Raw genomic sequence first — 27,552 nt, 5'->3', positions numbered from 1 at the left:
GCGTTGTACAGTACAATTCAATATGGACGGATGTGACCTTACGAATTACCTCGTCCATACCTATTCTATTCCAAGTCCCTGCATGTCTACCACGTTGTACCTCGATGTTTCCGACTCGTGAGCAAAGATGGAAAAGAAAAAAAGACGTGTCACCAATAGAGAAATGGAACATCGGGACTACATATGTCAATTTGACTGTTTGGCGCTCGTTGACGATTGATTCCCCCCCATCGTACGATTTTGGCTCTCGCATTTTTTCTTCTCAGATCGATCCCCGGCTCTCGTTTTCTTTATTTCAGCCACTCACACGGCGCCCTTAACCTCACCCACATGATTCGGTCTTCACGTGTACATAGGTATGATACTCCAGAGGCTCTCTCCGGCAAACTAATCCCTGCACTCTATGTACATACTTGCCTATTCACACCTTGTTAGGGTCCTTGCCAGTCGAAACTCCTTAACTTCAAACAGCGAACAACCGCTCTTCCACCGAATGAGGAAACCCTCGCTAGCATCTGTCATCTGACAAGCCACCACCATACCTAACCCATCATCCGCTGACGCTGACGACGACTTCGGTCCTTCTTAATTGACAATCTGCTTAAGGCCGTATCATATGTGATATGTACATGCCTTAGGTACATAGCTATCTTTTCTCCCGTTGAATTTCACGAAAGGGATTAACCTAACAGAACTAACAGCTCTGGTTCATAACGATCCTAGCTGTGTAGCTAACCTCCTAACCTAGGTACATACATCTAATCCATATGTATCTCTCTCTCTCTCTCTTCCTCACCCATGTCCGCAGGATCTGCGCCTCGTGCCACTTAAAGCATGGCCCCAGCAATAGCCTAGGATAGGTAGGTAGGTAATTCATAGCTAATACATACCTACACTAACCTAACTGGCCTAACTAGCCTGATGCGTACACTAGAACTGCACGTAGCATTGGTAGCTCGAAGCCAAAGCAGGAAGAGGGAAACACAAGACGCACACATACGACATACGTCCGGTACCAACTGTCGGGATCTTCCCGCCCCCGAAAATATCCACCAGCATTATTTATGTATGTACTAAGATTGCTTTCCCCGGGTTTAACGCAGGCGACGATCTTCAGCGTCTCGTCCCTCTCTCTTATTAAGCCGCCTAGCCAATCTCGCCAGTTCGGCGCATTCTCCTTCCCATCGCTCCCCACATACTTACCATACTTACAATACACAATACATCACTATTTCGTATACCTTCAACAGATATAGCATAATAAAGTCGACGTTGACAATTCTAGCTATCAAACTTACAGGAACTAATACTGGCTTGTACGGAAAAAGACACCGTGCTTCGACTAGTACCCCGATCTGGCATCGTCCATATTTCGAGTTTGATGAAGCGTCACGGTCTGCAACATCTTGGATCCTCTCATCCGCGGCACATCTACGTAAACCATACATCAATACGTTTGCTAAGGATTAGCTGCAGTAGGTGCATCGAGCTGCATAACCCCTCAGGACCTCACATATCCTTGAGCACTACGACGGCACATAGAACTACCTACGCGATCATGACACACTTCCCAACCTGAGCCAGATCCCTTTCCTCCTCTCTTCGACATCATCCCGTGTTGATTACTTATTCAACAGTATCCAGTCCACTCATTATAGTCACTGGAGGGTTTTAGCACCAACCGGGTAGGATTACTATGGTCGTTAAGCTAGATGCGCACCAGACGTCCCTGGAGCCCTTTGGACTATCCTGGTCGTCTTGCCACGTACGTCATACGGATGATGATCCGGGCCTAAGTAATAGTAGCAGGTCGCGCTACTTTCGGATCAGTGCATCGGCGCCCAATTCACCGCCAAGAGTGGTCCGGATACTCAAGGCCGGGGTTAGTGGTGGTAGTGGGAGTGAGGAGACGAGCAGTGAAAGTAAGAGTCAGGTTCGTGCTAAACGTAGAATTGCTAGCCCAAGCTCTCGTTTGACGAAGATCCAAGTCGAGCTTCAACCATGCAAGTCTCGGGTTTCAACTGCAGTGTTTTCGACGGAGGGCCGACCGAAACCCAAGAAGGCGAACTCTGCCCCGGTAGTTTTGCAATCCCAGTCTAGGACCGGCGAGGAAGCCCAAGAGGAACATAGTAGTGATGTGCCCCCAACATTCCGGGTCAACTCACTTCGACCTCCGGTAGCAACGACGTTAAACGCTGTAGTGTCAAGTGGAGAAGGAAAGGAAAGAACGGTATTCTACTTTCCCCGCGAGACGTTCGTTCCATTATCTCCTGTCCTCCGGCCTCCCAAGCGGGGCCGTGCATTGCACGATGTTGACGGGCCCGGAACAGGTAGTCTTCCGTGTAAGAAGCGGCGGTTGCGACTACACCTTGTAACGAGTAGGTTATCGCAGCCATACTCGTGGCCGGCGACGCACATTCTGAACCGCGAAAGCGGCGACGACTCGCCCGTGCTCAACCGGTTCCTCAAGCTCGCCGCCATTGGCTCTTTAAAGAGAGCCGGTCACCAAAGCGCGCTGGTCCGCAAGGCAGCCATTCTGAATAGAGTGAGGATTGGAGTGCGGCAAGCTGCTGTGCTGAGAGGCCACACGGTGATCGCGGGAATGGCGGCTAGAGGAAACTCACTAAGCCACAGTTTACAGCTAGTGACGACGTCAAATAGCTCAACAGGGGCCCGGTTCCCTGGTCACGCGCCTAACCCTTACGACCATCCAATACCGCCAGCGTGGCGACCACATACAACATCATTCCACCCCTCGTCTTTTCGTTCAAGCCCTCTAGACCGGGGTGATTCCGCAGATAAGAAGGGTAACCTCAAGAACAGGAGTCCCAGCCCAGCGGCGACTTGCCCATCTCCTCCACCGCGACTGAGTGTGCAGTCGAACCCACCAGATCAACCAACACCACCACAAGTGGAAGACGATGATGTGGCATTCCCCTCTCCAGACCTTGAGACTCGATATGCAGATTTTTCGGATGATGATTTAGATGACGTATATGCAGATTTTGGAGTGCTATTTGGCTCTGGTACGCGGTCACCTGAGGATGGTAGTGGAAGTAGTGAAACAACTAGTGGTCAACATTTCTATGAGGAGTACTTGGATGAGCTGGATGGAATACGATGGATAGCGTAAGGTACTGCGCATGGGATATTTGAACCGTTAGCGACTTGCATGATAGGTGTATTCTTTGGGCTATCATCAGAGATTGGGCGTCTTTGTAGCTGGATGAAGGGAGCAAAGTTGGTGTCATGGTATCCGGCAAGAAAAATGAGAAAATACTAGGAAAATCATTTCAGATGCATCGTCGTTATGAATAGAAGCATACCGCAGCCTCACGGCAGCTTCGGATGATCAAGATTCAAATAATAGGACAAGGAAATGACCTAGGTTGTAAGGCATATGCGATCAGTAACTTGCCATATACCATATTCCCTATGATGATAGATGATCAGTAAACACCAAATTCTTCCTCTTGATGTTCAAAGAAAATTGGTAAATAATAAGGGTGTCTCTAAGAGTTCAGGATATGAACACCTTACAGTTCTAATTGCCAGTGTGCGATGCGATATATGTGCTCGGATACTCTTGTATACGGTCTAACTTAGGAGTTGACAACGGCGGTGAGCTTGCTTGACAAGCATATGGCTCGCTTTTAAATAGGTGATGCGTCTATATTCCTCCACATTTAAATGTTGAATGTGATCTAGATGAACATCCTTTTAATCTGCAGCCTGAAGTTTTTTCGCGCGATCGAGAGCAATATCGATCATCGCCTAAGATTGGGATCGAACCAGAATGCGTCAGCATAGGGGAAAATCTTTACACCTTGGTTAATCAGCTCTCGCTGGATAAATTTCACCTACCTGGATAGCCTCTCGCTCCTCGGCGAATATGTCACTGCGGTCAATACGCTCCCGCATATTATTCATGACGGTTTCACGGCTTCGGCCATTGACAAATACTACGTATCGTAATCCGGGGAATCGGGCCTCATACTCCTCGTTCAGAGATTTAAGCCTTCCGGCCTCTTCTTCCTTCTCGCCTGAGGTACCGGATGAGTTGAGATGTGCCTGCTCGGCCCGACTCTGTGCACTCTCTACCCTCTTCTCACCCAGGCGCGGATGTGAGCCTAGGATTTCATGCAGCCTTTCTCTTGAGTTAGCAGCAGTTGAGTTTTCCGCGAGCTGAAATAGGAGACTTCCGACATGTTCGATGAGAGACGGGTATGACGAGAAAGGAGTGTTGCCGACCGCTGGAATGGCTACGAGGTGAAGGTCTTGAGACGGCTCGAAAAGTGCATCGAGTACAAACTTGATTTTGCTATCATCAGCCCCTTGCAGCGAGATAACGGGTGGTAGCGTTGGAGAAGCCATTCCGCGAGGTCTTGCATATATGTGATTATGGATGGGCAAATACGGAATTAGGTACGTTAAAGTTGTAGTAATTGCACTTAGCAACGATTTGATTTGCTTCAATTCAGATCATTGATTTAATGGTGGGGTCTAAGGTGGGGTTCGATTTAGGTACCGAATCTTGGGGAAAGCGTTTGTACTACGTACCACACTAATGATTTCACCAGCCAGCGTAAGGTCCCCGGCAGCCCGGACACAACTTTACATAGTACCTAGGTACTTCAAATCAAACTCCGGATAAACAGCGGGCCGTTACATACATAATTTTCTACGGGCCAACTTCGGTCTCCCTACTTCTAACCAATCATTTCAAAGTCAACATTGCGCAGGAACTAACGAAGCTTCAGAGCTACATGTATCAACTGCTGACTTTGGAAATTTTATTGATTGAGCTCAGCCTACCTAAGCCAGCAACTAGACACAATCAGACACAATTATCGCCAGTCTGAGGTTATCCAAGATGCTGTGCTCTCGTAAGTGTTCACTAATGTTCTTCGCCATTTCCCCCTCCATATTTCTAACGAGATATAGTTTCCGGCGAAGCTCCTCAAGAGCCTGTCGTTTCCAAATTATCAGGTAAGGCCATGTCGCTTTGTTTAGTATACTACTTGACTAAATTAATATCGCCTAGGCGCCGTATTTGAGAAGCGACTGATTGAGAAGTATATCGAAGAGAATGGAAAAGATCCTGTGAGCGGGGAGGACTTAACCCTCGACGACCTTTTACCTATCAAATCTTCACGCGTCGTGCGACCCCGACCGCCTACTCTCACTTCCATACCAGCCCTCCTATCTACCTTCCAAAACGAATGGGACGCGTTGGCGCTAGAGACCTACAATATTAGAGAACAGCTGGCGCGAACGAGGGAGGAACTTGCGACGGCTCTCTACCAACATGATGCGGCCGTCCGTGTTATTGCGAGGTTGACCAAAGAACGGGACGAGGCCAGAGATGCGCTGTCTAAGGTGACTGTTTCGGCTGGCGGCGCAAACAACGGCGATGCTATGGCGGTCGACGCTGAAGCTCTACCTGAGGAGCTAGCGGCTAAGGTGGACGAGACACAAACGAAGTTTGTACTACGATTTTCTTCCGTTTATACGATATAGCTAACATGCCAACAGACTATCTAAGAGCCGAAAGAAGCGACCCGTTCCGGAGGATTGGGCAACAGCAGAGGATATTGCTACGTTCGCAGTCGAAACAACGAACTCGCTTCCCGTCCCCCAAGCTACAACGGTTAGTGTCGAGGCTGCCTATGCCGCTGTGGGTGGATTGCAGGGTGACGTTGCCATCTACTCGATTGAATCGGACAATGTCGAGCGTTCGTTCCAAGTAAACGAACCCGTGACGGATTCAATATGGGACGGCTCCAGAGTCTTCTTCTCGACTTCTAAGGGCTCCGTGAAGGTATTTGAGAATGGCAGCGAGATCGCGTCGTTCTCCGATCACGCCGGCCCAGCTACCGGTCTTTCCATTCATCCGAGCAAGGAAATATTGGCGTCTGTCGGCTCCGACAAGAGTTTTGTATTTTATGATCTGGCCAATTTGCGTCGCGCCACGCGTGTGTACACCAATGCTAGTAAGTTAACATCTCGAAATATTTGTATTAATGTTGTTACTAAATTCTACTGTAGCTTTAACCGCTTGCGCCTTCCACCCCGATGGCCATCTCTTTGCTGCGGGTACCAGTTCTGGCGAGATCAAGCTATTTATGACTAAGGTCGGAGAGGAAGCAGCCTCGTTCCACTTAGGAGCTCCCGTGCAAGCCATTACCTTTTCCGAAAACGGCTTCTGGTTTGCGGCCACAGCAAAAGGACAGACTACGGTCACTGTATTTGATCTGCGCAAGGAGGGGGAAGCTGCGCATGTCAAGGTGTTGGATATCGGCAGCGCAGTACAGGCCCTCGCATGGGATTATTCCCAGCAGTTTCTCGCAACAGCTGGACCCGCCGGAGTCACAGTACAGCAGTACAGCAAAAGCTCTAAGTCCTGGTCCGAACCCTTACGAGCAGCAGTCAGTGCAGTCAGCGTCAAGTGGACTACAAACGCAAACAAGCTTGTGGCTATCAATGGAGATGGAGTGATTAGTGTTCTTGCCGCCAAGGAGTCGTGATTTGGGCCGGTAACCCTCGTCCAAAGATAATACGGACGAACAAGAGGAGAAGTATGGGCTAGGTAGGCCAGAATACGCTTTATATCACAACCAGCACTGGATGATAGCTTAGAGTTCGTCAATGTACAATATGGATAGGGGATGGGATCTCCAACGATACATTCTTCTGAGAAGTTGAAGTTTTCAATGTTGCTTAGGTGATATAAATCAATCAAATGGGCCTATTATACAAGGCATAGCTAAGGAGAGAATAATCTTGGTTCCTTTGGTTTTACCTAATGCATACCTGTAGATACCTTCATTTTTCAAAGTATCTTCATATATGTCTACCCATGAGTTATGCGCTCTTGATTTAAAATGTATCCATTGAGTGTGCTCTTATTGGATAAAAGAGATACCTACCTATACATATGTATACAAAGCAGCCTTAGCGCGTAAGGCTTCTTGGGTGCGGCTGTTTACCAGCTATGTGGGGCAGAATTACCTAGGTTGTCAGCTAGGTACCTACCTATCGGGGTTGAATAAAGTAAGTGCACCTAAGTAGATTTGGTAATGCGGCGTCATCCCTGCCGTACCTAAGTAACTAGGCATGTAGTACCTGATAACTGGAAACCCTTGCGCACGTACAGTAAGATCTAACCGCAAGGCTCGCGTTAATGTGAATTTCGCCATTCAACATCACCATAGTTTCCCAACTGTTCCCATAGCAAACTAATCCAAACCTACCTATCTACCTATCTACCTACCTATCTAGGTACCTAACCTGGGTTTACTTTTCTTCGCCTCCCATCATTCCTTCCTTTTAATTTTCACAAATCACCCAAGTTTAATAACCGCCGTAACGTCTTCGTCGCTTCCCGACATTTACAACGCGGCGGCAAGCATACATACGTCAACGGAGAAATACTACTTCCCTATCTCAACCCTGCTATGAGGCGGGCAATTTCTGTTGATGCGTGCTCAGTAAAATGATAGCGCATAATTAATTACCCTACTACCCTACGTACCTATCTGTATTCTCGGTCCCATAAGGTCTGACCTATCCGGTTGGTAAGTTTGCGCACAATCTTACATTCTTTCAAGTTTGCACAGTTCATGCCTCGAACCACCCAACAATACACGTTGCTCTACTACTTTTTTTTTTTTTTTTTTTTTTTCATATATTGGCCACTAACATTTTCGCCAACCCAGAACATTAAAGTGATTTTGATATGGCCGAAATCGCCGATTCTGATCTTCCAGATTCTTTATCATCGACCCCTCCTGGCTTTGTTGCGACTCCAACATTGTCTCCTCAAAGCACAGAAGAGGAAGATGATGATTCTATTATGACCGAGTCTTCTCCCAGTCTCCTACCACGTTCTCGACATATTTACGACCAAAACCCCCCGCGTAGCAGCAGCTCAGCTCCTCGTATTATATCCTCCCCCATATCATCTAACGATTCCGAGGGAATTGTAGAATTCATCGACCATATTTACCCTAACTATTCCGAGGTAGACAGTGACGATCTTCTCTTGGATAACCCATACGGTCCTATGGGCATCGATGACGATTTCTTTGATGCGTATGACTCAGAAGAAAGCCTATTTGTAAACGACCGCCCCAACAGAGACGGTCATATCGATAGATTTAATCAACTATCTCCCGATCCTTGGCCGAGCAGTCCGGAAGAGAATAACGCTGTAGAAAACTATAGATCACCCGCGATGGATGGGTTTGGAGAGCTAGAGAACCTGAGAGACGAGTTGGTAGGGTTTGAGGTAGAGCGGGCTGGGAACCCCGCGGCTCGGAGACAAAGAGAGCAGCAGCCTCAAAGAGAACCCGAGGTGATTGATTTGACGGGTGATAGTCCTGTTCAACATGCACCTCGAAATCGTTATCAGACTCTTCGCGGACGACGTTCACTGCAGCGGGGCACCCCTCCTCGATTAGAACGCAGCGATGCTAGCTACATGAATTCTCAGACCGTCATCGACCTCGTTTCGGATTCCGACGACGAGCCCGCAATAATGCTACAGCCTAGACGAAGCATCCCCCCTCCTCGCAATCACCCTCATCGCATTCCTCCTCATCGAATTCCTCCTCGAGAGGAACTTATGCGAAATCAAAATCGACTGCGGCAACAATTGCAACCGGATATCCTGCCTGGCCGCAACGCTTTGGATCAGATTCAGCATCTCATGAACCACATTCCTTTCCTTCGTCTCCTCAATAATCAAAACCCCATGGCAAACAACCACGACGATGATCTAGTCTTGCTAGGTCATCGTAATGTAATGCAAGAGGGGATACCGCAACCCAACCTTGCCCCGGTGGACCTCGACTATGACGCTCATCCTTTTCCGATGCCGCAGCCCGCGCCAGTAGGCGCTAGTCCGAAGCCTGCACATGAACCTCCGAAAGAGACAAGACCGGGATTTACGAGAGACACGGGCGATGATGTCGTAGCTATCTGTCCCAGTTGCGACCAGGAGTTAGCATATGACCCGGATGATGATGCGAGCAATGCAGCTACACCTTCCAGAAAAGCTCGGACGAAAAAAGACAAGGCCGAGCATCATTTTTGGGCCGTTAAGGCGTGCGGACATGTAAGCATTAATGCAACTACCCGGCTAAAGAATACTGATGTTCTAATATATCTTCAGGTCTACTGCAGGAAGTGCTACGAGTACCGCAAATCCACGGGCAAGAACCGCGTCCCCGTAGGTTTCCGACCTGATCCCAGCGGCGCCAAGAACAAGTTGATCTGCGCCGTTGAAGACTGTAGCTCGGATGTGAGCGCGAAGGCCGCGTGGGTCGGCATCTTCCTATGATGCGTTGTCTTCACATTACTCCTCCGAGTCGAGTCGATTTGGTCTGGTTCGGGGATGCTGGATACTCAGCTCAACCCAATTTTACGGCGTGGCGATAATTCTCCAGTACTCATATTTGCATCATAAGGCGTTCCGATAAGGCAAAGGTATAAAGGTGGGAATGAGGGTCGGAAGGGAACTCAGTAAGGTCGATATCCTCACACGTTGTTTGTAACTACTTTTTCTTTACCAATTTTCCCGCATGGTCTGCGGCGTTTGTATTCTTACAGACTCAGACTTGATTGCACTTACTAGCCTCCCCATCATATCCAAGACTTGAGGTCGATCGGCTTAGGACGAGATGCAGTGGATAGATATGGTAGATGGGTAAGGTGTGTTTTACCTACTTAGGTCGCGTCACGCTGCACTCTGGCCTATAAGGTAGCCCATAAGAGGCTTTCAGCTAGCCTACATAGGTAGGCAATAGACGCATCGTTGTATTCCGAAAGTAGGCCCGCCAAAGCTACGACTTGTATTTCTAATGACTTATTTTCTACCGACGTGTTTGAAGTGTGCTAAATTCACGGAAGGACAAGGCTGCCTGCCCTAGGTACCTCCCAAAGCATTACATATAAGAGAGTAAAATAAAATAAACAACTCGGGCTAAGAGGTAAGGCAAATAAACGATAAACGTATTCCAAGACTTTACGTAGGTGAAGACCGGACAGGAGTTTTATGAGGCGCATGCTTTATTAATTTATTAATTGTGTACCTATGTATATACAATTTATATACAATTCCTCAATTCCTCGAGGAGCCGGCTCGGTCTTAGCCGTAGCTACCGTAGCTACCGTATCTACCGTAACTGGCAATCCTACGCAACTTACGGACTTGCGCACAAGGTCTGCGGGTATCACTTAATTTAATAGCAGGGATCTCAAGGTTGCAGGATTAGTGCTGACACAAATCGCGGACCCGACGAAAAAAGGTACTGCACTGACTCTTGGAAAGAAATATCTTCAAACTGCTTAGCTGAGAAAAGGAAGTTCCCTATTGTTATTACTAATCTTCTCGTTCAAAGATCTAAACCTAGGTGGTGATTATACTCACTCAATCCCCAAAACTCATTCTCTCTCTATTTACATCGGCAATTTACATCAGCAATTTGGGTACATCAGCATCAATGAAACGACCGCATTCAACCATTATAAACCACCTTGATTGATAATTGATATACTCATATATCACGTATATCCCATATTTTTCTCAGATGGTCCATCAGTTGCCGACTATGTTCACCACTTTCCTGGGTCCGTCTCCAAGATCTAGTGAATCCGGTCCGAACTCCGCTTCTCCGAATGGGTCTCAGCCTCCACGGCCCCGGCAGAAACGGAGCCAGGTAGCGCGGGCTTGGTAAGTTTACCATACGTCTATACGTCTATGCATCTATAAATTCGTACCTTGATGTCGTCGTCCTTTTACGTCGTCTTGTATTGACTCTGCCTAGTGACTACTGTCGCGTACACAGAATCAAGTGCGATAATAATCATCCGTGCCTCAACTGTCAGACTAGAGGCGGTCAGTGTAGCAACGACCACACAAATGGAGTCCGCACTCTCCCGCATGCATTCCGCGAGATAGAACGGCTTAAGCAGCGCAATCAAGAACTTCAAAAGGAGCTCGAAGAAGAACGGAGCCGTAATAGAAATCAAGTCGTTACCCCGACCGGATCCTCTAGCTCCCAGCTTCCGACCCCCCCAAATATTTCATCTTCGTCAAGCATCTCTATCACAACCCCATCGGGCCCTTATTCATATGATGCCGTATCTTCCAGGAGATACTGGGAAGGTATCTATACTAACACAGCCAGATCTGCATCGAAAACCTGGTACGGGCCCGCATCCTTGCTCTACTTTATTAGTCGTCTGAATGCCTTCCTGGCTTCAACGCTGCAGCAGCATCTTCCCGAAAGCTCATTGCAGCCAAACTCGGCCAGTAGACTTCTCGATGGTCCTACAAGTCCACCAGATAAACAGACGGATGAGCATGACCAAGTACCACCTGACGATCCTATTAAGGCTAAGGAGTACTTGACTGCTACGCAGGAAGAATACTTCCTAGATCTATATTGGCAGTCGCATCATACTTCTCTCCTCGTCCTCGACGAGGACAATTTCAGGCGTCATTATAAATCATTATGGGTCGGATCGAGAAAGAAGCGCAAACCATCAGCCCTCGTCGATATCGTTATAGCCTTGTGCATGCAGTATGGCATGGCACGGGGTCGGGGTAATAATAATTCGGTAACGGGGAATGCCAACGTCGATACTGACGATGCGACGCTCGCCGGCCGCTGGCATTATTGTCGCTGTCAAAACCTTCTAGCCTGCGAATTGGAGAGTCCTACAATATCAACTTTACAGTGCAACATATTGTCCGTGGTCTGGTTATGTTGTGCTTCGTTTCAGAATATGGCGGATAGCACCTTGGCCGTCACGGCGAGGACAGCTCAGATGCTCGGCCTTCATTTACCGCCACCGCAAAGCATGCCACAACGTGAGAGGGAGATGCGAAAGCGCCTATGGTGGTCCATTTACGTCGCCGAGACCAAAACTAGCATGAAGCTGGGTCGACCATTTATGCTCCACCTGTCGCATGCGAGTTGTGGCTTGCCAGCCGACGACCACGAAGCCGCCGCGCAATCAGGGTCAGGTTTCGCGCCTTTAGACGATGATGTTACCTGGCTTAGCTGGAATTTACACAACACTAAGCTTGTCCTTGCTGCCCGCGACGTATACACCGCTTTTTACGATAAGTATCCAGACTTTGTCGAGGGCGACGGTAACCAAACGATTTATGACGCACCGGCGGCCATGGAGACGTATGCTGAGTTCCTTATTATGCGCATGAGGGCCTTGGAACAGTGGGTTAAGGATGTGCCTGACGCATTAAAGACCCAACGTAAAAACCATGGAATCCCTTTTTCAACGGACCTCTCGCCGGTAGAGATCGAACAGTTCGCTCCGCTCTGGGTGCAACGCCAGCGTCTGCTATTGGAATTATTATACCATAATCTCTGCACAAATCTATATCGACCATTTATATCCTTCAAACGATCTCCATACTCATTAGTATCATCTCAGTCTTCATCCCTTGCAGAATCTTGTGCTCATAGATGCGCTAGCCACGCTATGGCGCTCACGCATATTATGCGGCAAATATTATCAACAACAGATATACTTACGGGCTGGCAAGAAGCTTTTCAATGGGAATGGAATGTCGCCATGACTCTAGTCGGCTTCGTCCTGTCACATCCTCATGATGAACTAACACCGGCGGCGCGAGAAGCCATAAGTGTTTCAGTTAATGCTCTAGGCATTTTTGGAAACAGCTTTTCCGTAGCCGCAAGTGCGGCCGAACTGGTGCGTGAGCTTAGTGTGACGGCTGACCATATGATTATGCCGCAACTTATCAATGAAGGTGATAGACTCATAACTCAGGAGGGTCAGCCTATTATCATGATGCACCAGAGCGAGCAGGAAGGTACAGTCATGGGTCAACCGGATGTCGGATTCCCTATGTTTGATGAGGACACCATAGCTGTGATGCAGGGCATCCTAGCAGATTCAATGGACCTGGCCTTTGCTGTTGATGGTTACAACACTACGAATGTTTTATGGCCGAATATAGATTCTACAGAATAAGAAGCCATATATGTAAAAGCTATAATAATGAAACCGAATGAAGCTTTTTGTATCCAATTGAGCAAACATATTCTTAGCTCACTAGAGTAAATGCAGAGCTACTTAGCTATAGTGTTTAAATGTTTCTCGCCTCGAAATATGCTATGTATAAGAGGTAAATTGTTATTGTTATTCTATAACTATATCTATATACTAGTACATTTTATATAGTATTGAAAATCTTTATCAGCATCCCCCCTCCCCCAAATTAAAACACCAGTGCCCGATAGGTCCTTCGGGGCCCGGCATGCGAAGCCCGTGCTAGTACCACGGAAACGAGATATCCACAATATCTAGCCGGAATGCATGAAAATGGGACTCTTAAAGCTTTACTACGAGACTATATTGAGGGCATCACCTTTTACTGCCCAACTCCTTGTATCAATACCCATCTACTTACCTAAGGTATCTAAAAGTGACAAAATTATTTCTAGTTCCGTTATGGTGAAAACGACATGCACTAAGCATACCCCGGCGATTGTAGTTCTCCCTTATATGCAACTTTGATTTTACCCCACTTCAACTTTTGTTTTTTGTTAGATGCAAGTTATTCTGGCCGATGGACACGCATGTAGGTGTGTATAGAAGGTACCTAGCATATAGTGGGGTAAATCCATGTATATGCTTGCCAATAGGAGCGACTCCTTTCCTCTGCAGCAGATATAGTGTTTTCCGACATATAAGCGGGGCCGGAAACCCGGGTATCCGGATATACGGAGCAGCGCCGTGGGCAAAGAGCCGCACTTTCCCAGAGGAGTTACGGAGAGGGGCGCGATAAGGCAAAAGACGACGGACTTGGATTGAGTCATAGCGGGTATTGGTATTGATTGATGTGATATTTGACCTGCGACCCGCCCCAAGCCAAGAAAACAGTAGATCGAACCTATGGAGATAACTGTACCACGGATGGGAAATCTCTGCTGGTGTTTGGGCTCTAAACCCCGGGATACTGCTGCTGTTGTTGGATAATCGAGCTTGATGCCACATGCGGCGTCACCATAAGATACGATGAGACGACGGTCCAACAAATAGTCTTTGCTTAGTGTATATCTATGCGATGCTGCCATTTCGAATAAAAGAGAGGTAGTTAATATAACTACCTACCTACCTTTTTAACTAGTCTGGCTTTCTCCCGTCCTGGTGTTCGCTCCCTATACGCCTAAAGAATGGGAAAAAACAAGGTCAATCTAGCAATACCGATGAGCAGCAGCAACAACAACAATAACAGCAACAACGTTGCCACAGAGCAAAAAACCGAAGAGTCGAACTCCGAATCGACCCAGAACGTCGAGTCCAGCCCGGCACGCAATGCCTCTCTCCAAGAAAAATCCGAGCCGCAAGAGCGGTCCGTACGGGGATTCCGTTGGTTCCTAATCTGCCTGTCTATCTTCTCGGCGAACCTGCTCTTTGGCCTCGACAACACCATCGCCGCGGACATCCAGGGCGCCGTATCCGAGACGTACCAGAACACGGGGCAGCTAGGCTGGCTGGGCGTGGGGTTTACTCTAGGCTCGGCCGCGGGGATCCTGCCAATCGGAAAGTCATACGCCATCTTCGACAACAGATGGGTGTTCATCGCGTGTCTGGTTAATTTTGCCGCGGCTAGCGCCCTGTGCGGCGCGGCGCCAAATATGAATGCTATGATTGTCGGGAGAGTGTGGGCTGGGTTTGGGGGGTCCGGGATGTATTTGGGTACGCTGAATATCTCGACGGCTCTTGTGCTCCCGAAGGAACAGCCTGTTTATGTAGCGGGAACGGGGTTTATTTACGGGGCGGGAGCTATTCTTGGACCGGTTGTGGGGGGTCTTCTTGCTGATAGTCCAGCGACGTGGAGATGGGTAAGTGTTGCTAAACCCCTATCTTCGAGCAAGGAATTTTCGTTGTTGTAATCATGCCTAACATGGAATCCACGCGCAGGCTTTCTATCTCAACCTCGTCATCTTCGGCGCCATGTCGCCCATCTACTTGTTCCTGGTCCCCTCCGTTCCGCGTCGACCGGAGATGTCGTTCCTCGAGAAGGCAAAGCTAATGGATTGGCTTGGGATCTTTCTCAACTCGGCCATGTACTCCTGCTTCACGGTGGCCTTCCTTTTCGGCGGCGTCGAATGGGCCTGGAACAATGGGCGCACTATCACTCTAATCGTGCTGGCTTTCGTCCTACTTATCGCCTTCGTACTTACGCAGAAGTTCGCTATCCTAACTGATAAAGTCAACAGGCTGTTCCCGTGCAGCTTTTTGCGAAACCCGCAGCTCGTGCTCATGTATATCCTTATGTTCTGCAGTGGTTTGAGCTTGTTTGTTGCTGTTTACTATATCCCGTTTTACTACCTCTTCGCACGCGGTGAGAGTGGTACTCAAGCTGCCATCCGCTTGTTGCCTTATATCTGCTTCTACGTTGCGGCCATCCTAATCTGTGGTGCCGTTATGGGGCGCGTTGGTTACCATATTGTGTGGTTCCTGCTCTCGGGGCTGTTCCTTACGGCCGGTTCGGCAGCCATGTACACCGTGGACCCTTACACGTCAAACGCGAAGATCATAGGGTTTTCGATCCTTCTGGCAGTCGGAATGACGGCGTCTCAAGCGCCATATGCCATCGGCCACTTACTAGTAGAACCTGAACTCGCAGCGGACCTAATCCAATACATCAACATCTCGCAAGGCTCGTCGCAACTAGTTGGTTTAGTTATTGCGAGCGCGATCTTCCAGGCCGAGGCGTTCTCCGGAATCCGGGCGATCTTGCCCGCGGACCGCTACACTGACGCAGATATCCAAGCAGCAGTCGCGGGCGCGCGAAGCGAGGTGTTAACTCAAGCATCGCCCGAGATCCGCGCAGCTGCTATTGCTGTCATTGTGAAGGCCATCGACAAAATTTGGATCGTGGTCATAGTTGCTTCTGCATTATTTACGGTATGCACGCTGTTCTTAACGCGCGAGCGCTTCGTTAACCCTAAGGGGCGGCATGGCGAGGATAGCGGACCTGCGATGATGATCTTCTAAGAATCCTCTCGCACGATCTAGGGGTGGGAACTCACATCTGGGATGTGTTGGAGGTAACCAAATGTTCCCCTTTGTATCAACTAACTACAGGTATAGAGGCAGGGTTTTAGTACCTATAGTCTAATAGTCACTTGTTTTAATGGTTGCTCCTAACTAGGTACATAGCTAGCTTGGGTAATAGACTATAGGTAGATAGGCTGTCTTAAAAGGGGAGGGGTGGTACTTATAGGTGATAATTTAGTTTGGGTTTATACTTCTTTAAGGCCCATTTTGGCCGTGTTAATATAGCTGAAAAGTCTTTTTATACAAGTATATAATGATATTTTAAAGCATAACTACAGGTTTAATATTAGCTGTTAAATTTAAATTCTCCTCTCAAAAAACGAGGAAGTTACTAATCTATATTTATAAACCAGATTTTTTAAGTCCCATAGACTATTATATGTCATCATAAGACAGTAAAGTTTCGAGTGCCAGTTTCATATCTCACACCTTTACGGTATCTAAGAGACATATCGTCGAATAGCTTTAGACTTGGTACCAGCTTTACACGGCTTTATCGTAACCACTAGACAGTATCTTTTAAGAACAGATACGATCACTAATCAAGGTACGATCTACAATATTTCAAACGATACGTTTATCGAACATTTAAAGTAACTACTTTGTATGGCTGTCTCACGGACTGGGATGGTTTCCTTTTATAGTAATTTTTCAAGCCATATTACACGATCATTGGCTCAGAAAGAATCCTTCACCATCGGTCGTGTCTCGATCACAGTATAATACCCAAAGGATACGATAGAGCGTACCGAACCAGTGTTAATGATGTATCATGAGTAATTCAGCAAGGCCCCGCCAAGTGTTAGTTTTACATATCTGCGTAATTTATGATTTATGCAGTTACAATTTCACTTACATAAATTATTCGCATTACCTATCTTCTTTTGCTTTCTTCTTCTAGTATTAGTATACGCTTTACATAGTGTACCTAGTGGGCTCCCGCACGAGGTGACTCCGGTTCTCCTTTGGGAAATATGCTTGAAAGTGGCCCACTTCGTTTCTAGGAAGCAAAGAGCGAAGTAACATAAAGCTTGCAAAAAATCAAGATTTTCGGTGACTTGCGAGCCTCGAAGCCTTAGGGAAGTACTCCTTAATTGTGGATAGTTGAAGGTCCCTTGTAATGGACTTGGGGAGATTCGATATGACGCCGGTTAGAGGATCGAAACAGGTAGGGAGTTGAGGGTAGTAGAGTAGGCGGAGGTAAAGTTCACATAAAGAGCAATGCGGCTTCTTGTTCTGTTCCCGGATTGTGACACGATAGATACTCTAAAGTTCGTACAGCTATATTCAAAGGCAAAGATCAAAAATTCTAATAGTCGAAGAAATGTCTCTCCCGAAAACCTTTAAGCGCGCAGTATTCCCCGGCAAGGGCGAGAGCCTCGTAATCCAAGAAACCCATTTGGTGCTTCCCGGAGATAATGAAGTGCTGGTCAAGGTAGAAGCATGTGGCGTATGCTACAGCGACTATTACGGCCAATATAATGTATTGGGCGGTGGCTTCCCGATATGCCCAGGCCACGAGATAATTGGCAGAGTCGCAGCCATTGGCAATAGCGTCAAGTCGTGGAAGGTCGGCGACCGGGTCGGTGGTGGCTGGCATGGCGGTCACGATGAGACCTGCAATGCGTGCAGCAAGGGGTGGTATCAGATGTGCGATAACGAAGCCATCAACGGCGTGACGAAGAACGGTGGCTGTAAGTCTTTTTGATCCCCATACACATATTATTTTCTGTATGTCGGGGGAACGTGGACAATAGCTAATGCATGTGTAGATGGTGAATACTGCATCCTGCGCTCAGAAGCAACTGTCCGTGTCCCTGAGCACGTCGACGCTGCTAAATACGCACCAATCTTGTGCGCAGGCGTGTCAGTCTTCAACTCCATCCGGAATATGAACATCCCGGTCGGTGAGACAGTCGCTATCCAAGGCCTTGGTGGACTAGGCCATCTCGGGGTCCAATACGCAGCACATATGGGATACCGCGTAGTTGCTGTCTCTCGAGGCGCAGATAAAGAAAAGTTCGCACGAGCGTTAGGTGCCCACGAGTATATCGACGCAAGCACGGAGAAGGACGTGGGTGCAGCCTTAAAAGCGCTCGGTGGTGCCAGCCTAGTTGTAGCTACGGCGCCGACTGCTGACTCTATGACACCGTATCGTATGTAACTGGATTCCTCTTTTTCGCGGATGTGGTTGCTGATTTTTTTTTCTTCTTCTTCTATAGTGAAGGGCTTGGGTATCCTTGGCAAGCTTCTGGTGTTGAGCATTCCTGGTAATTTAACCATCGACACTGTTACCATGCTCAAGTACGGCACTTCAATTCAGGTTTGGCCCTCCGGGCACCAAAAAGATTCCGAAGACACCATTAAATTCACCGAACTCAAGGGCATCGATTGTATGATTCAGACTTACCCCCTGGATCAGGCGCAAGCAGCATGGGGTGCGTTTCTTTTAGCAGCTCTATTTTCTTGCCCATTCGTGTTATCTGTTTCGTATGCCATGAATTAAACACCAGCTAATCTAGTATTGCATAGATGCCATGAAAAATGGTACAGTTCGCTTCAGGGCCGTCATCGTGCCTTGAGATGTCTGCTATTAGGGATCGTAAATAGGCTACAAATAGCGGCCTAGTTGGATATACCAGTAGCTAGAGGAAATGTTATTCATCGCGACTCGAGGCTTAACAACTTGGAGCATCTTAGACTATCCGCACAGATTGGGACGTCTCGAAATGTGTAAAACATATATATTACTTAACTCAACGCAGGGAAAGATTAGGTACTCTTAGGTATCTTGAAGAGTGTTCCTCTCATCGCAACCCCATAGACGCCTATAGACTACGGCCCGTAGTCTACGGCGTTCAATATAATACATCAAGACATATCAAATCTTCTTGTAATCCGCCACGTTAGGAACTTTACATAATACCTCTTCCCCTAGAACCCCGGAAGTTAGGTCCTTAAGCCAACTCAGGCCCCACCATCCTGCACAGATCCACCACCATCCCGCTCCCGCGCCTGCTGCAGCCTGCGCTCTGAAAGTATCACCTCCGTAACGACCTTATGCCGCAATAGAATTATATCCGTCGAGGGAGCCCCCGCCCTCTTATCCAGATCATCTCGGAACGCCACCCAAGCATCCCTCATCGCCTCCAGATTCTCACCACCCTGCAGCTTCTTCCGAGCCTTGAGTTCCCGGTACCGAATGCGGACTGGGATGGCGCTGAAATCGACTTCCGTGGGGTCATTAATAACACGCCCTTCGAGCCGCACCTTCATGTTGTTGATCCAGGTTGGAGTCTTGCGCGCTTTGTCAATTGATAGGCCGCCTGACATCTCGTATTGGTGGTCTCCCGATCGGGCACCGGAGCTAAGGCATGGTAGCAGAACTGAAGTCTTCGAGACCTTGCTATGAGGACTAGCCTCCTTTAAATGTCGTATGAAAGAGGGCTCTCTACTGCCTTCAAGCTGGCCTACAATCCACCTCATGCGCGGGACCTCCCTTCTCAGCTCTCCGAGAAGACGTTCAAGCCATGGGCGGGCCTTGTCCCAGCACCGTTGATATTCCAGCTCGGCAGCTATCTTTCCAGGATAAACGTACTTTTTAACCGTCGCACTCCACACCAGAGGCTCACCAGTCTCATGACCAGTATGAACCGCCGAGAGCTCGACGCATCTCCAGATCTGCCATCGAGCGCTTAGAAGTACGGTGGTAGTCCGGCGAATACAGCGTATCGCGTTCTCGGCGTGTTCTTCCGGAAGGAAGTAAAGCTGGTTAGGCCCCGCAAGTTGGAACTTGAGGTCCAAGAGCTCCTGATCGAAGTCCCGCGCTGTATCGAAGAATCCCCGGAGAGTAGGGTTCTGACGGATGTTCTGGAAGTGCAGTGCACGCTTGCTAAAGCTATCTGATAAGTCCGAGAATTCGTCTCTGAGGATCAGGAGTTCTTTGCGGCGACGCTCTTCGTCGAAGATGGTCGTCTCGAGGTCGCGAGTTCTGGGTGTGCTGATGACGCGCTCGTGTTCTTCCTCCCCTCTCGACGAGCAAGGAGGGGCGCTGCTTGACCGGCAGTGGCAGTGACAGCGGCGTTGATTGTTTTGCAGAGTGGCCATTTTTTCCGTTCTGTATTTTTGTAATTGGAGTGAGTAGAAGATCAGGAATAAATGAGCAGTTGCCGGGCCAAGGCGCATTATGTATTTCCTCGTTCGAAACTTCGAAGTCATGACTGGGCTAGAACTGACAAATACCTTCCGTACAGGTCATCGAATTTACCATGCGTAATACTTATCGGATTATATTTTCCAACTCCCATGACCAGCCTTAAGAAAGTCAACGTCTAACTCATTCGTCACTGTCGATAGGACCATCCGATTTCGAGTCATCCCCGTCAACAAACTTCTTTAGCAGCTCATCCAACTTTGGCAAACACTTTACATGAGATGAAAAGTCGTACAGCTATATACTAGGAACTCGAAAGAATAGTCCTTGTTGTGAGTTGGCTGCTGACAACCGTAGGGGCAAACTAGTCACTGTGCTCACTAGACTCATAAGCATCCAGGATGCCGAGCCACGTAGCCACACCTTCATATTCTACTCGTCTTAATTCATTTATCTTATAATTGACTGCTATGCCGGGTATAATGGTTCGTCTCCCTTTATGCTCCCCCGTATCCTTCTCACCCAGAGTACCTATATACATATTAACCCAACGCCCTGAATCGTGATATCTGAATTTCTTAATCCAGTACCGATAAACCAGAGTCTTAGAACTACAACATTTCGCTAAGGACATCATCCAATCCGGCATCCCCATAATCTGTTTCCTGCGACGCAGTTACTACCAGCTGTTCTTGTTTACAGTTCTCCGTGCGTTCAAGTAACTCCAACATTTTCTCATACGAGCTACGTGACTGGCTCTGTCGCGGACGTACTTCCTTCGGCTCATCGATCTTGTGATTTTGGAAGCTTCCTACCGAACTTGATAGCTGATTGATCGATCGGGGCCGCGACTGGTCCTTAACCTGGTCGCATGGCCGCGTGGATGAGCTTTCGGTTCTCGATTCTGAGCCAGACACGCCGGGTTTGATGCTGCCTTTGTTTTCATATTCTATCGCGCACATCGGTATCAACTCATTTGATTTTTCATCCTCTGATTTTTGAAGACGCTTTAATCCCTGATGTACATTCCGCCTGGTTGAGGCACTCTCCCACGCAGTTGTCTTCATCCTCTCATTGGTGTATATGCGATGTATTTCTCGGTCACTCGAAGTAAAGAATGGTTTGGGCGAGGCTCGCGGGGGTGCCATATTCTTCTCAGCTTGTAGTGTGCCAAGTGATTTCTTTTGATGACCCTGAGAGGTAGCCTCGCATATCTTATCCGTAGGCTTTTCGAAGTCGGCTGTATTCCTTAAGTTGCGACTTTGCGAATGATTGCTCTTCAAGAACACATTCGGTGTTGTAGTTTCCTTGGGCACCTGCTTCGAACTTTTGAGACATTCGGCGGATTCCTCAAGTAAGTGAGCGCGAATTGATCGGCCCCTGTCGCGAGCCGGACTAATTCGAGAATCCGGTATCGACCCTCTAGGCTGCTTTTGAGCCGGCGGATGAAATGAAGTTGTTACGCTAAGATTGCCATTCCAAGTCGGTTTTTCTGCGGATGGGTTATGGCTATCATAACCATTCCGACGTTCGAGTCCTATTGGAGATATTTTTCCGGGTTCGAGGTCTTCTAGGTCTTGTGACGAAAGGAAGAGATCCTGTGTTGAGAAAAATGGCATCTCAAATGGTTTAGAGTTTCCCGAGGAGTGGATACTTGCAGTGGGAAGCAAAGGACTCTCCTTTGCTTGTATGGACGAAAAGCGGCCCTGGATGGGTTTAATTTTTGGGGTTTCGCCTCCTATAATAGAACCGAAGCGATCGGGACTCGGCACAGCTGGGATCAACTTATTAGATACCTTCCTACTAGTAGGGGACTTGCTTGTAAATGTGGCTTTAGATTTCGGCTCAGTACCATTCCTTCCAATGCCAAATTTCGATTCTCCAAATATTTCCCTTACTTCTTGTGAGGGGCTTGGGAAAAGATCATCAAGGTGTCCGAGCATAAACAACTGGGTGCTCGTTGGTAGATGCTCGTCCTGCATTCCCTTAAGTGTGTGATGTCGTTGACCGAGTTTAGGGTTAGGGTTAGTGACGGAACGAGAGCCAGATACATGATTCCGTTTGGGGAACAAAGAGGGTGTCTTCGAATCCGTAACTGATACATGGCCACGCGATTTAGATCTTGATGGAATCGGAGGGGGTCCCATTGGAGTTCTGGGGTTCCGAAAGGACTTTGGTGATGAGATTGACGGGGCCCCCCCTTTTGATCCATTTACTAATGAATCTAGGGCGAGACTCGGCGCACGGTCTGACAGCTTCACTTGATCATGGCCTAGCTCCTGAGGCGTGTTGGTGATTCTTGAATTGACCTCCCTCGCACCCAGAGTTTGGAGTGGTAGTCGGTCAGACGGCGGTGATACAGCCTTCTTTGCCTTTTGTGCCGGTGGTAACTCCTCGATTGTGATTGGCGAACGATAACAATCCAGCGATTTTGATGACGATGGACTATTAGGGATTATCTGCTCTCCTAGTAGGAGGGAACCTTCGTCCGGATTCATATCGTCTCTGGGCGGATTGCTTACAGCATCCCCTGGATCATTAAATAATTCATCGATAAGTACCATCGTAGAAAGACCATCGACATCGGGAGCCAGCTGTTCTACCATTTGACCATTTTCAACTGGACCTTTGACTGTGTTGCTAGCTGCTTGAGGAGTACCTCGGGCGTCTGGGCCCCGGAGTGACGATGACGAACAATTCAACCCCCCTGCAAAGCTCGGACTGTGTCCCGGATCTAGAGGCACTGTTTTTTGCTTTTTCGGCGGCGGCTCGGGTTCATCACTTGATAATGTAGTGCTGTCACTGTCATCGCTCTCATGCCGATCGGTAATAGGCGAGTTTATTAAAGGTTTGCTCTCCGGCTTCTTCTTTTTATCACCACGGACAAACCAAGCAATTGTAGCTTGCGACGGGTGAACATCGACCAGTGGCAATCCTTTCCTTTTCTTTTCAGCGCGCTCTTTTTCTTCCTTCTCCTTTTTCTTGTCCCTTGCGGCCCTTGCGCGGGCCTGGTTCTTCTCCTTCTCAAATTCTCGCCGTATGCGGTCTTGCTCGAAGAGATCCTGGCGTCGCTGCTCGGCTTTGGATAGTTTAGGCCCCCTGTTTGATTTCTGATATGCTTTCTTAGCCTGCTTGGTGGTCATAGGCCGCTTGCTGGGCCGGGTTTCGGAAGCGTCGAGGCCGCCATTGATGGCGCATAACGCGTTTGGTACGATGGAAAAGGTGTTCTGACCAGGAGCCATCACTTATCACTTCAGACTTGAGATGTAGAAACCGGTTGCATCTATCCGTAACCCACGGGATCACTTCTGAACAGCATCGTATCAACAATGGCTAATAGAATTGATCAAGGTATCACGGCGAAAGCGTTAAAACATAAATTGGTGAAGTCTAGCATTGAATTGTTTTTTTCATCTTTAGGTTAGAACTTGCGTTGTGTCGCGTCGCGACAGCAACTGATTTGATTGTCATGTCCCACTTTACGCGTGTTGGTATGTACATATACAATGTTCCTATGTACAAGGCGTTTAGCAGTGTACTATGTAAGTGGGGCTTGTCTAAGAGAAAATACAGTTTACCATCAGATATATTAACACTGTACTTCGTATTATATGTAGGTAGGTACGTTAGGTACATGTATACCTATATAATTCACATGGTTATGACATAGACATGTGAGGTAATCACCCAACAAGATAAAAACATTAAGCATAGGGAAACAGCAACTCAGAGACAAGTCAAATAAAGTAACTCATCTTTCTATATATAAAGTACCTGGGTACCTTATAAGGCATACCTTATGTAATAGACTAGCTCTAATCTCGTTAGTTTCGATGTCATCATTTGACACTTACTCTTACTTTTCTTACCTTTGCACATTATTAATTATTCTCAACTTCTAATCGCATAGCTGTGGACAAGGGCCAGGCCATCAGCCTCGGTCTCATTATCATTCTGAATCGGCAGGTAGCACGACATATACGTAACGGGTATTCTCATCTACTATTATCATCATCGTCTATCTGACTACTCGTACATATCGTAGCCGGGGTATAAGAGACATATTAGAAAGCGGCTATCAACAATAACCAGCAGGGCAACCGGCGGTGGTGCCGAGAATGTCGCCCGAGACGCCACCGATCTGGAGGGCAGCACCGATAACACCTCCGAGACCCTCTCCGGCAATGAAGCCAGCCGCAATTGCATATCCGTAGAGGTCGAAGCTCTTGATGTTCCATCTTTTCCAAATCCACGCCACAGTGGCACCAAACATGGCCGCCGTTGTAAACACGGGATTAGGGAGGACGAACGACAACGCTACAGCACCCCAGTTCGGGAGGTATTGTCGGTACTTTTCGCGTTCGCCCACCAGGTAGAAATGTCTGAATATGACTTGGCCTACGCAGAAGACCGCCATGACGATGGAGAAGATCCCCGACGATAGCGGGATGCTGACATCTGGGTCTGTAACAGCCTGTGCAACGGCAGCCCATGCAGACACCGAAGGCACAGCGAAGGCACAGTGCTCAGCTTCGGCGTCGAGTATACAACTATGTTTTCAGAGATTAGTAGTGCTTCTATGGTGAGATCTTCAAAGATACTTAGATATAAATTAAAATACGTACGGATATGCTGTAGTAAAGAGCACAAACATTCCTGGAGCCAAGAAGATGGAAACGATAGACCCGAGGCCTTGGGCGTACCACTGTTTGACGGGGGAAGTTCCTAACAAGAAACCAGTACGGAAGTCAGAAGTCAGTGAAAATGCGACATCGGCAGCTCCGGAGGCCAGGCCGCCAGCGACCAAGTTGACTCGCTGCGCATCTTTGATCGTGAAGCCGTTATTTTTTGTAGCAGCACCAAAAACGAGCTGACTGGCTTTCGATGCGGCCGTCAGTGGAGTATTATCTGTTACGGCGCCAATTTGAACGGCGAGCTTAAAATAGCATATGTTAGCTTCTTAGTTCTACGTTGGGGGGGTTCTACCTTAGCCCTTGGAGGTTAGAAAATAATGGAGTCGTTCGACTTACTGCTAGTCGTTAGCAACTATAGATGAAAAATGACAAACACCATTGGGGGTAATACATACCGAAGGAGAACATGACACCTAAGACGCAAGCCAAGACAGTCAGGCCTGGATGCATGCCCCATTGTAGGGCGAAGATAACCATGGCCGCGGCAACGGTGAGGACGAGGCCGGTCATCCATAGCCATAATGGCACTTGTTCATGTGGTGGCGCCGGATCCTCGATGATGTTCTCGCTAGCTTTCACCTCCCTCTCGGCGCGTGTAGCAAGGTAGGTAGAGTGCTTGCCATGTTTGGTTAGGACATCGTTGATGTTGAGACAGATCTTCTGCCAGACCACCTTGCCGGCATATCCGATCACCTTATATTGAACGAATAGTTCTGCTATTGATGTTACTACCATGATGAGCACTCCGGGCCAAAGGAGCCAGTAGCGCGGAGATGGGGTTTCGTGTCCCAGATTGCTGAGAGAGGAGAACGAGTACCAATCAGCCCATCGCGGATCGTCCTCAACCTGACGCTTGCCGATGCATTCGCCGTAATGGACGAGGAGAGGCCCAATAATTGCCCAGGCGAGTACAGCACCGCCAAACATAGAGAGGGCAGAGTTCATACCGATAAGGATGCCGCTACCGATGAACGCCGGAGTCCACTCGAACCACCAACCCCAACTCTCGATATTCATGGCCCAGCTAGTATACTAATATATAAAAGATATTCGCGTCAGCTTCCTAATCCTACCCTTCCAAAATGTTTCAACCTTCCTTTTTGCAGGAATGTTATAGGACTTTTGACTTACACCACTCCAGATGTGGATCCAGGTAAAGAAATGCCAGTCATACAAGATACCGACAGCATAGTATGATGCCACCCGTTGGACGAGGGCAGCCATGAAAGACCAGCTGAGGGCTTTGAGTTTGCTGAGAGCCTCCGCGGCACCCGTGGCACCGGCGTGCATCGACCTGATGGTGAGAGCTACGGCAGTAGCAGTAGGAAAGAGCAACTTCAACTCCCGACCAACTTGGATGATGAAGAACTTTCGGAGAGGGGCGACGAAGAATAGACCAAAGAACGAGCAGACAAGAGTAATGGTAATAATTGCGCCAAATTGGTCCCTAGGGACGCCCACCTGCGCGTGGAGTTGGTACATGGCCGGTATACCTGCAACGAAGATACCTGCGATTCCACCAGCACCCTGTGCTGCAGCCTGGATGATGCTGTTCTCTTGGGGGCCGAAAGAACCGCCGATAATAGGAATTGTAGTCTTCGAAGCGAGCTTAATGATTCCGTATCCGAAAATCGCTCCAAACATAGAGGCCGCGAAGGTAAACCCAGTTTTCAACCCTATCGTATAATTAGCGAATTGCATTCACTCTAACGAACCTGCAATTTAAGAAGCTTACCCAGATATAAGTTAGAGGCGTTAACAAGACTGCCCAAGATGATACCAACTATAACAGCGCGGGCCGTTAGGGGATCATGCTCGTCGGCAATGCTGCCATCCATCTTTAGGGGCACGTAAAGGTCGAGATCCTCTTCGATGGCCTGGACGTCTACATCGACGATGTTGACTTTCTCGTCACCCTCTTTTCCTACAACCGACGTCTTCTCCATGTTGTCGACGACCTCCGCCGGGCGGGCTTCAGTCGAAGCCATAGCCGCCGATGTCTAATCAGAGACGAAAGCTATGTGAACTGATGGGTTGGGTATCTTTGGGGGGGGAAGGGGGACTCGAGACAGGATGTGTTCCACGCAGAAGGAACGACATGCGTCTCTAATATACCTACCTACTGGCAACTCTCGCTACCGATAAAGTTCAAGGTCCCCACGTTACATCGCAACCGCCGCGCAACATTCCTCAAGGCGTTGTGTTCCAAGCCCCAGGTCCCAGTTCAGTGATCTCTATCTAGGCTAGGTGGGCCGACAGTTTCCACTAACAGAGATAAGATATTAAGCAGGTGTACTGGTCCCGGTGAATGCCAGATTAGGTAGGCGGGCAAAGCAGAGTAGTATATCTATACGATCCACCAATACGAGTCTCATTGAGAAAATAATTCCAACGGATCTTGTTCAGCTAGGAGACCACAATATAAAGCTGTATCGGGAAGGTGAGGGCAGCAACCGGTTCGATTCGACTAGCTACTCCCCATGCAACCATTGATGCAGTACAGACGTCTCGGGACATGGGCCAACCGCAATCAACCATACCCTTACTTCATGGGATATGTCGTCTCAACCTAACCCTACA

General features: G+C 48.2%; 10 protein-coding genes across 10 annotated transcripts; 6 read left to right on the top strand and 4 right to left on the bottom strand.

Moving 5' to 3' along the window:
* The first annotated feature begins 1,572 nt into the window (after positions 1-1,572).
* On the top strand, positions 1,573-3,433 carry F4813DRAFT_206574 (uncharacterized protein). Its single transcript, XM_049239606.1, has one exon. The coding sequence runs from the start codon at positions 1,697-1,699 to the stop codon at positions 3,131-3,133; it is 1,437 nt and encodes a 478-aa protein (XP_049096581.1). The 5' UTR covers positions 1,573-1,696; the 3' UTR covers positions 3,134-3,433.
* F4813DRAFT_206500 (Oxo-4-hydroxy-4-carboxy-5-ureidoimidazoline decarboxylase) lies at positions 3,374-4,886 on the bottom strand. The gene is made up of 3 exons (XM_049239605.1): positions 3,865-4,886; positions 3,541-3,774; positions 3,374-3,433 (listed from the first exon to the last, which is right to left on the bottom strand). Exons 1-2 carry the CDS (start codon positions 4,372-4,374, stop codon positions 3,721-3,723), a joined length of 564 nt encoding a protein of 187 aa, XP_049096580.1. The 5' UTR covers positions 4,375-4,886; the 3' UTR covers positions 3,374-3,433; positions 3,541-3,720.
* On the top strand, positions 4,666-6,631 carry F4813DRAFT_206447 (Prp19-domain-containing protein). Its single transcript, XM_049239604.1, has 5 exons — positions 4,666-4,886; positions 4,945-4,989; positions 5,045-5,483; positions 5,536-5,993; positions 6,049-6,631. The coding sequence occupies exons 1-5, from the start codon at positions 4,874-4,876 to the stop codon at positions 6,525-6,527; spliced, it is 1,434 nt and encodes a 477-aa protein (XP_049096579.1). The 5' UTR covers positions 4,666-4,873; the 3' UTR covers positions 6,528-6,631.
* Positions 6,632-7,554: 923 nt separating this feature from the next.
* Positions 7,555-10,024, top strand: F4813DRAFT_370544 (uncharacterized protein). The gene is made up of 2 exons (XM_049244539.1): positions 7,555-9,118; positions 9,176-10,024. The coding sequence occupies exons 1-2, from the start codon at positions 7,739-7,741 to the stop codon at positions 9,341-9,343; spliced, it is 1,548 nt and encodes a 515-aa protein (XP_049096578.1). The 5' UTR covers positions 7,555-7,738; the 3' UTR covers positions 9,344-10,024.
* A 339-nt stretch (positions 10,025-10,363) lies between these two features.
* On the top strand, positions 10,364-13,180 carry F4813DRAFT_370543 (fungal-specific transcription factor domain-containing protein). The gene is made up of 2 exons (XM_049244538.1): positions 10,364-10,735; positions 10,830-13,180. The coding sequence occupies exons 1-2, from the start codon at positions 10,593-10,595 to the stop codon at positions 13,024-13,026; spliced, it is 2,340 nt and encodes a 779-aa protein (XP_049096577.1). The 5' UTR covers positions 10,364-10,592; the 3' UTR covers positions 13,027-13,180.
* Positions 13,181-13,843: 663 nt separating this feature from the next.
* F4813DRAFT_370540 (MFS general substrate transporter) lies at positions 13,844-16,438 on the top strand. The gene is made up of 2 exons (XM_049244537.1): positions 13,844-14,903; positions 14,983-16,438. Exons 1-2 carry the CDS (start codon positions 14,232-14,234, stop codon positions 16,060-16,062), a joined length of 1,752 nt encoding a protein of 583 aa, XP_049096576.1. The 5' UTR covers positions 13,844-14,231; the 3' UTR covers positions 16,063-16,438.
* A 1,011-nt stretch (positions 16,439-17,449) lies between these two features.
* Positions 17,450-18,707, top strand: F4813DRAFT_382611 (putative alcohol dehydrogenase; the record flags this gene model as incomplete). The annotated part of the gene is made up of 4 exons (XM_049245829.1): positions 17,450-17,819; positions 17,898-18,281; positions 18,348-18,563; positions 18,658-18,707. The coding sequence occupies 4 exons, from the start codon at positions 17,450-17,452 to the stop codon at positions 18,705-18,707; spliced, it is 1,020 nt and encodes a 339-aa protein (XP_049096575.1).
* A 385-nt stretch (positions 18,708-19,092) lies between these two features.
* F4813DRAFT_392608 (uncharacterized protein) lies at positions 19,093-20,232 on the bottom strand (the record flags this gene model as incomplete). Its single annotated transcript, XM_049247303.1, has 1 exon — positions 19,093-20,232. One exon carries the CDS (start codon positions 20,230-20,232, stop codon positions 19,093-19,095), a length of 1,140 nt encoding a protein of 379 aa, XP_049096574.1.
* A 384-nt stretch (positions 20,233-20,616) lies between these two features.
* F4813DRAFT_205984 (uncharacterized protein) lies at positions 20,617-24,214 on the bottom strand. Its single transcript, XM_049239603.1, has 2 exons — positions 23,857-24,214; positions 20,617-23,790 (listed from the first exon to the last, which is right to left on the bottom strand). Exon 2 carries the CDS (start codon positions 23,518-23,520, stop codon positions 20,890-20,892), a length of 2,631 nt encoding a protein of 876 aa, XP_049096573.1. The 5' UTR covers positions 23,521-23,790; positions 23,857-24,214; the 3' UTR covers positions 20,617-20,889.
* Position 24,215: 1 nt separating this feature from the next.
* Positions 24,216-26,960, bottom strand: F4813DRAFT_398936 (oligopeptide transporter; the record flags this gene model as incomplete). The annotated part of the gene is made up of 5 exons (XM_049248108.1): positions 24,216-24,828; positions 24,904-25,214; positions 25,384-26,004; positions 26,104-26,648; positions 26,708-26,960. 5 exons carry the CDS (start codon positions 26,958-26,960, stop codon positions 24,357-24,359), a joined length of 2,202 nt encoding a protein of 733 aa, XP_049096572.1. The 3' UTR covers positions 24,216-24,356.
* Between the last annotated feature and the right edge of the window lie 592 nt (positions 26,961-27,552).

Source organism: Daldinia decipiens (genome assembly GCF_022478715.1).
Source record: "Daldinia decipiens strain CBS 113046 unplaced genomic scaffold F4813scaffold_36, whole genome shotgun sequence".
In the NCBI taxonomy this organism is placed as follows: Eukaryota; Fungi; Ascomycota; class Sordariomycetes; order Xylariales; family Hypoxylaceae; genus Daldinia; species Daldinia decipiens.
The sequence above is the reverse complement of the archived record's forward strand: the minus strand, read 5'-3'. Positions and strand labels throughout refer to the sequence as shown.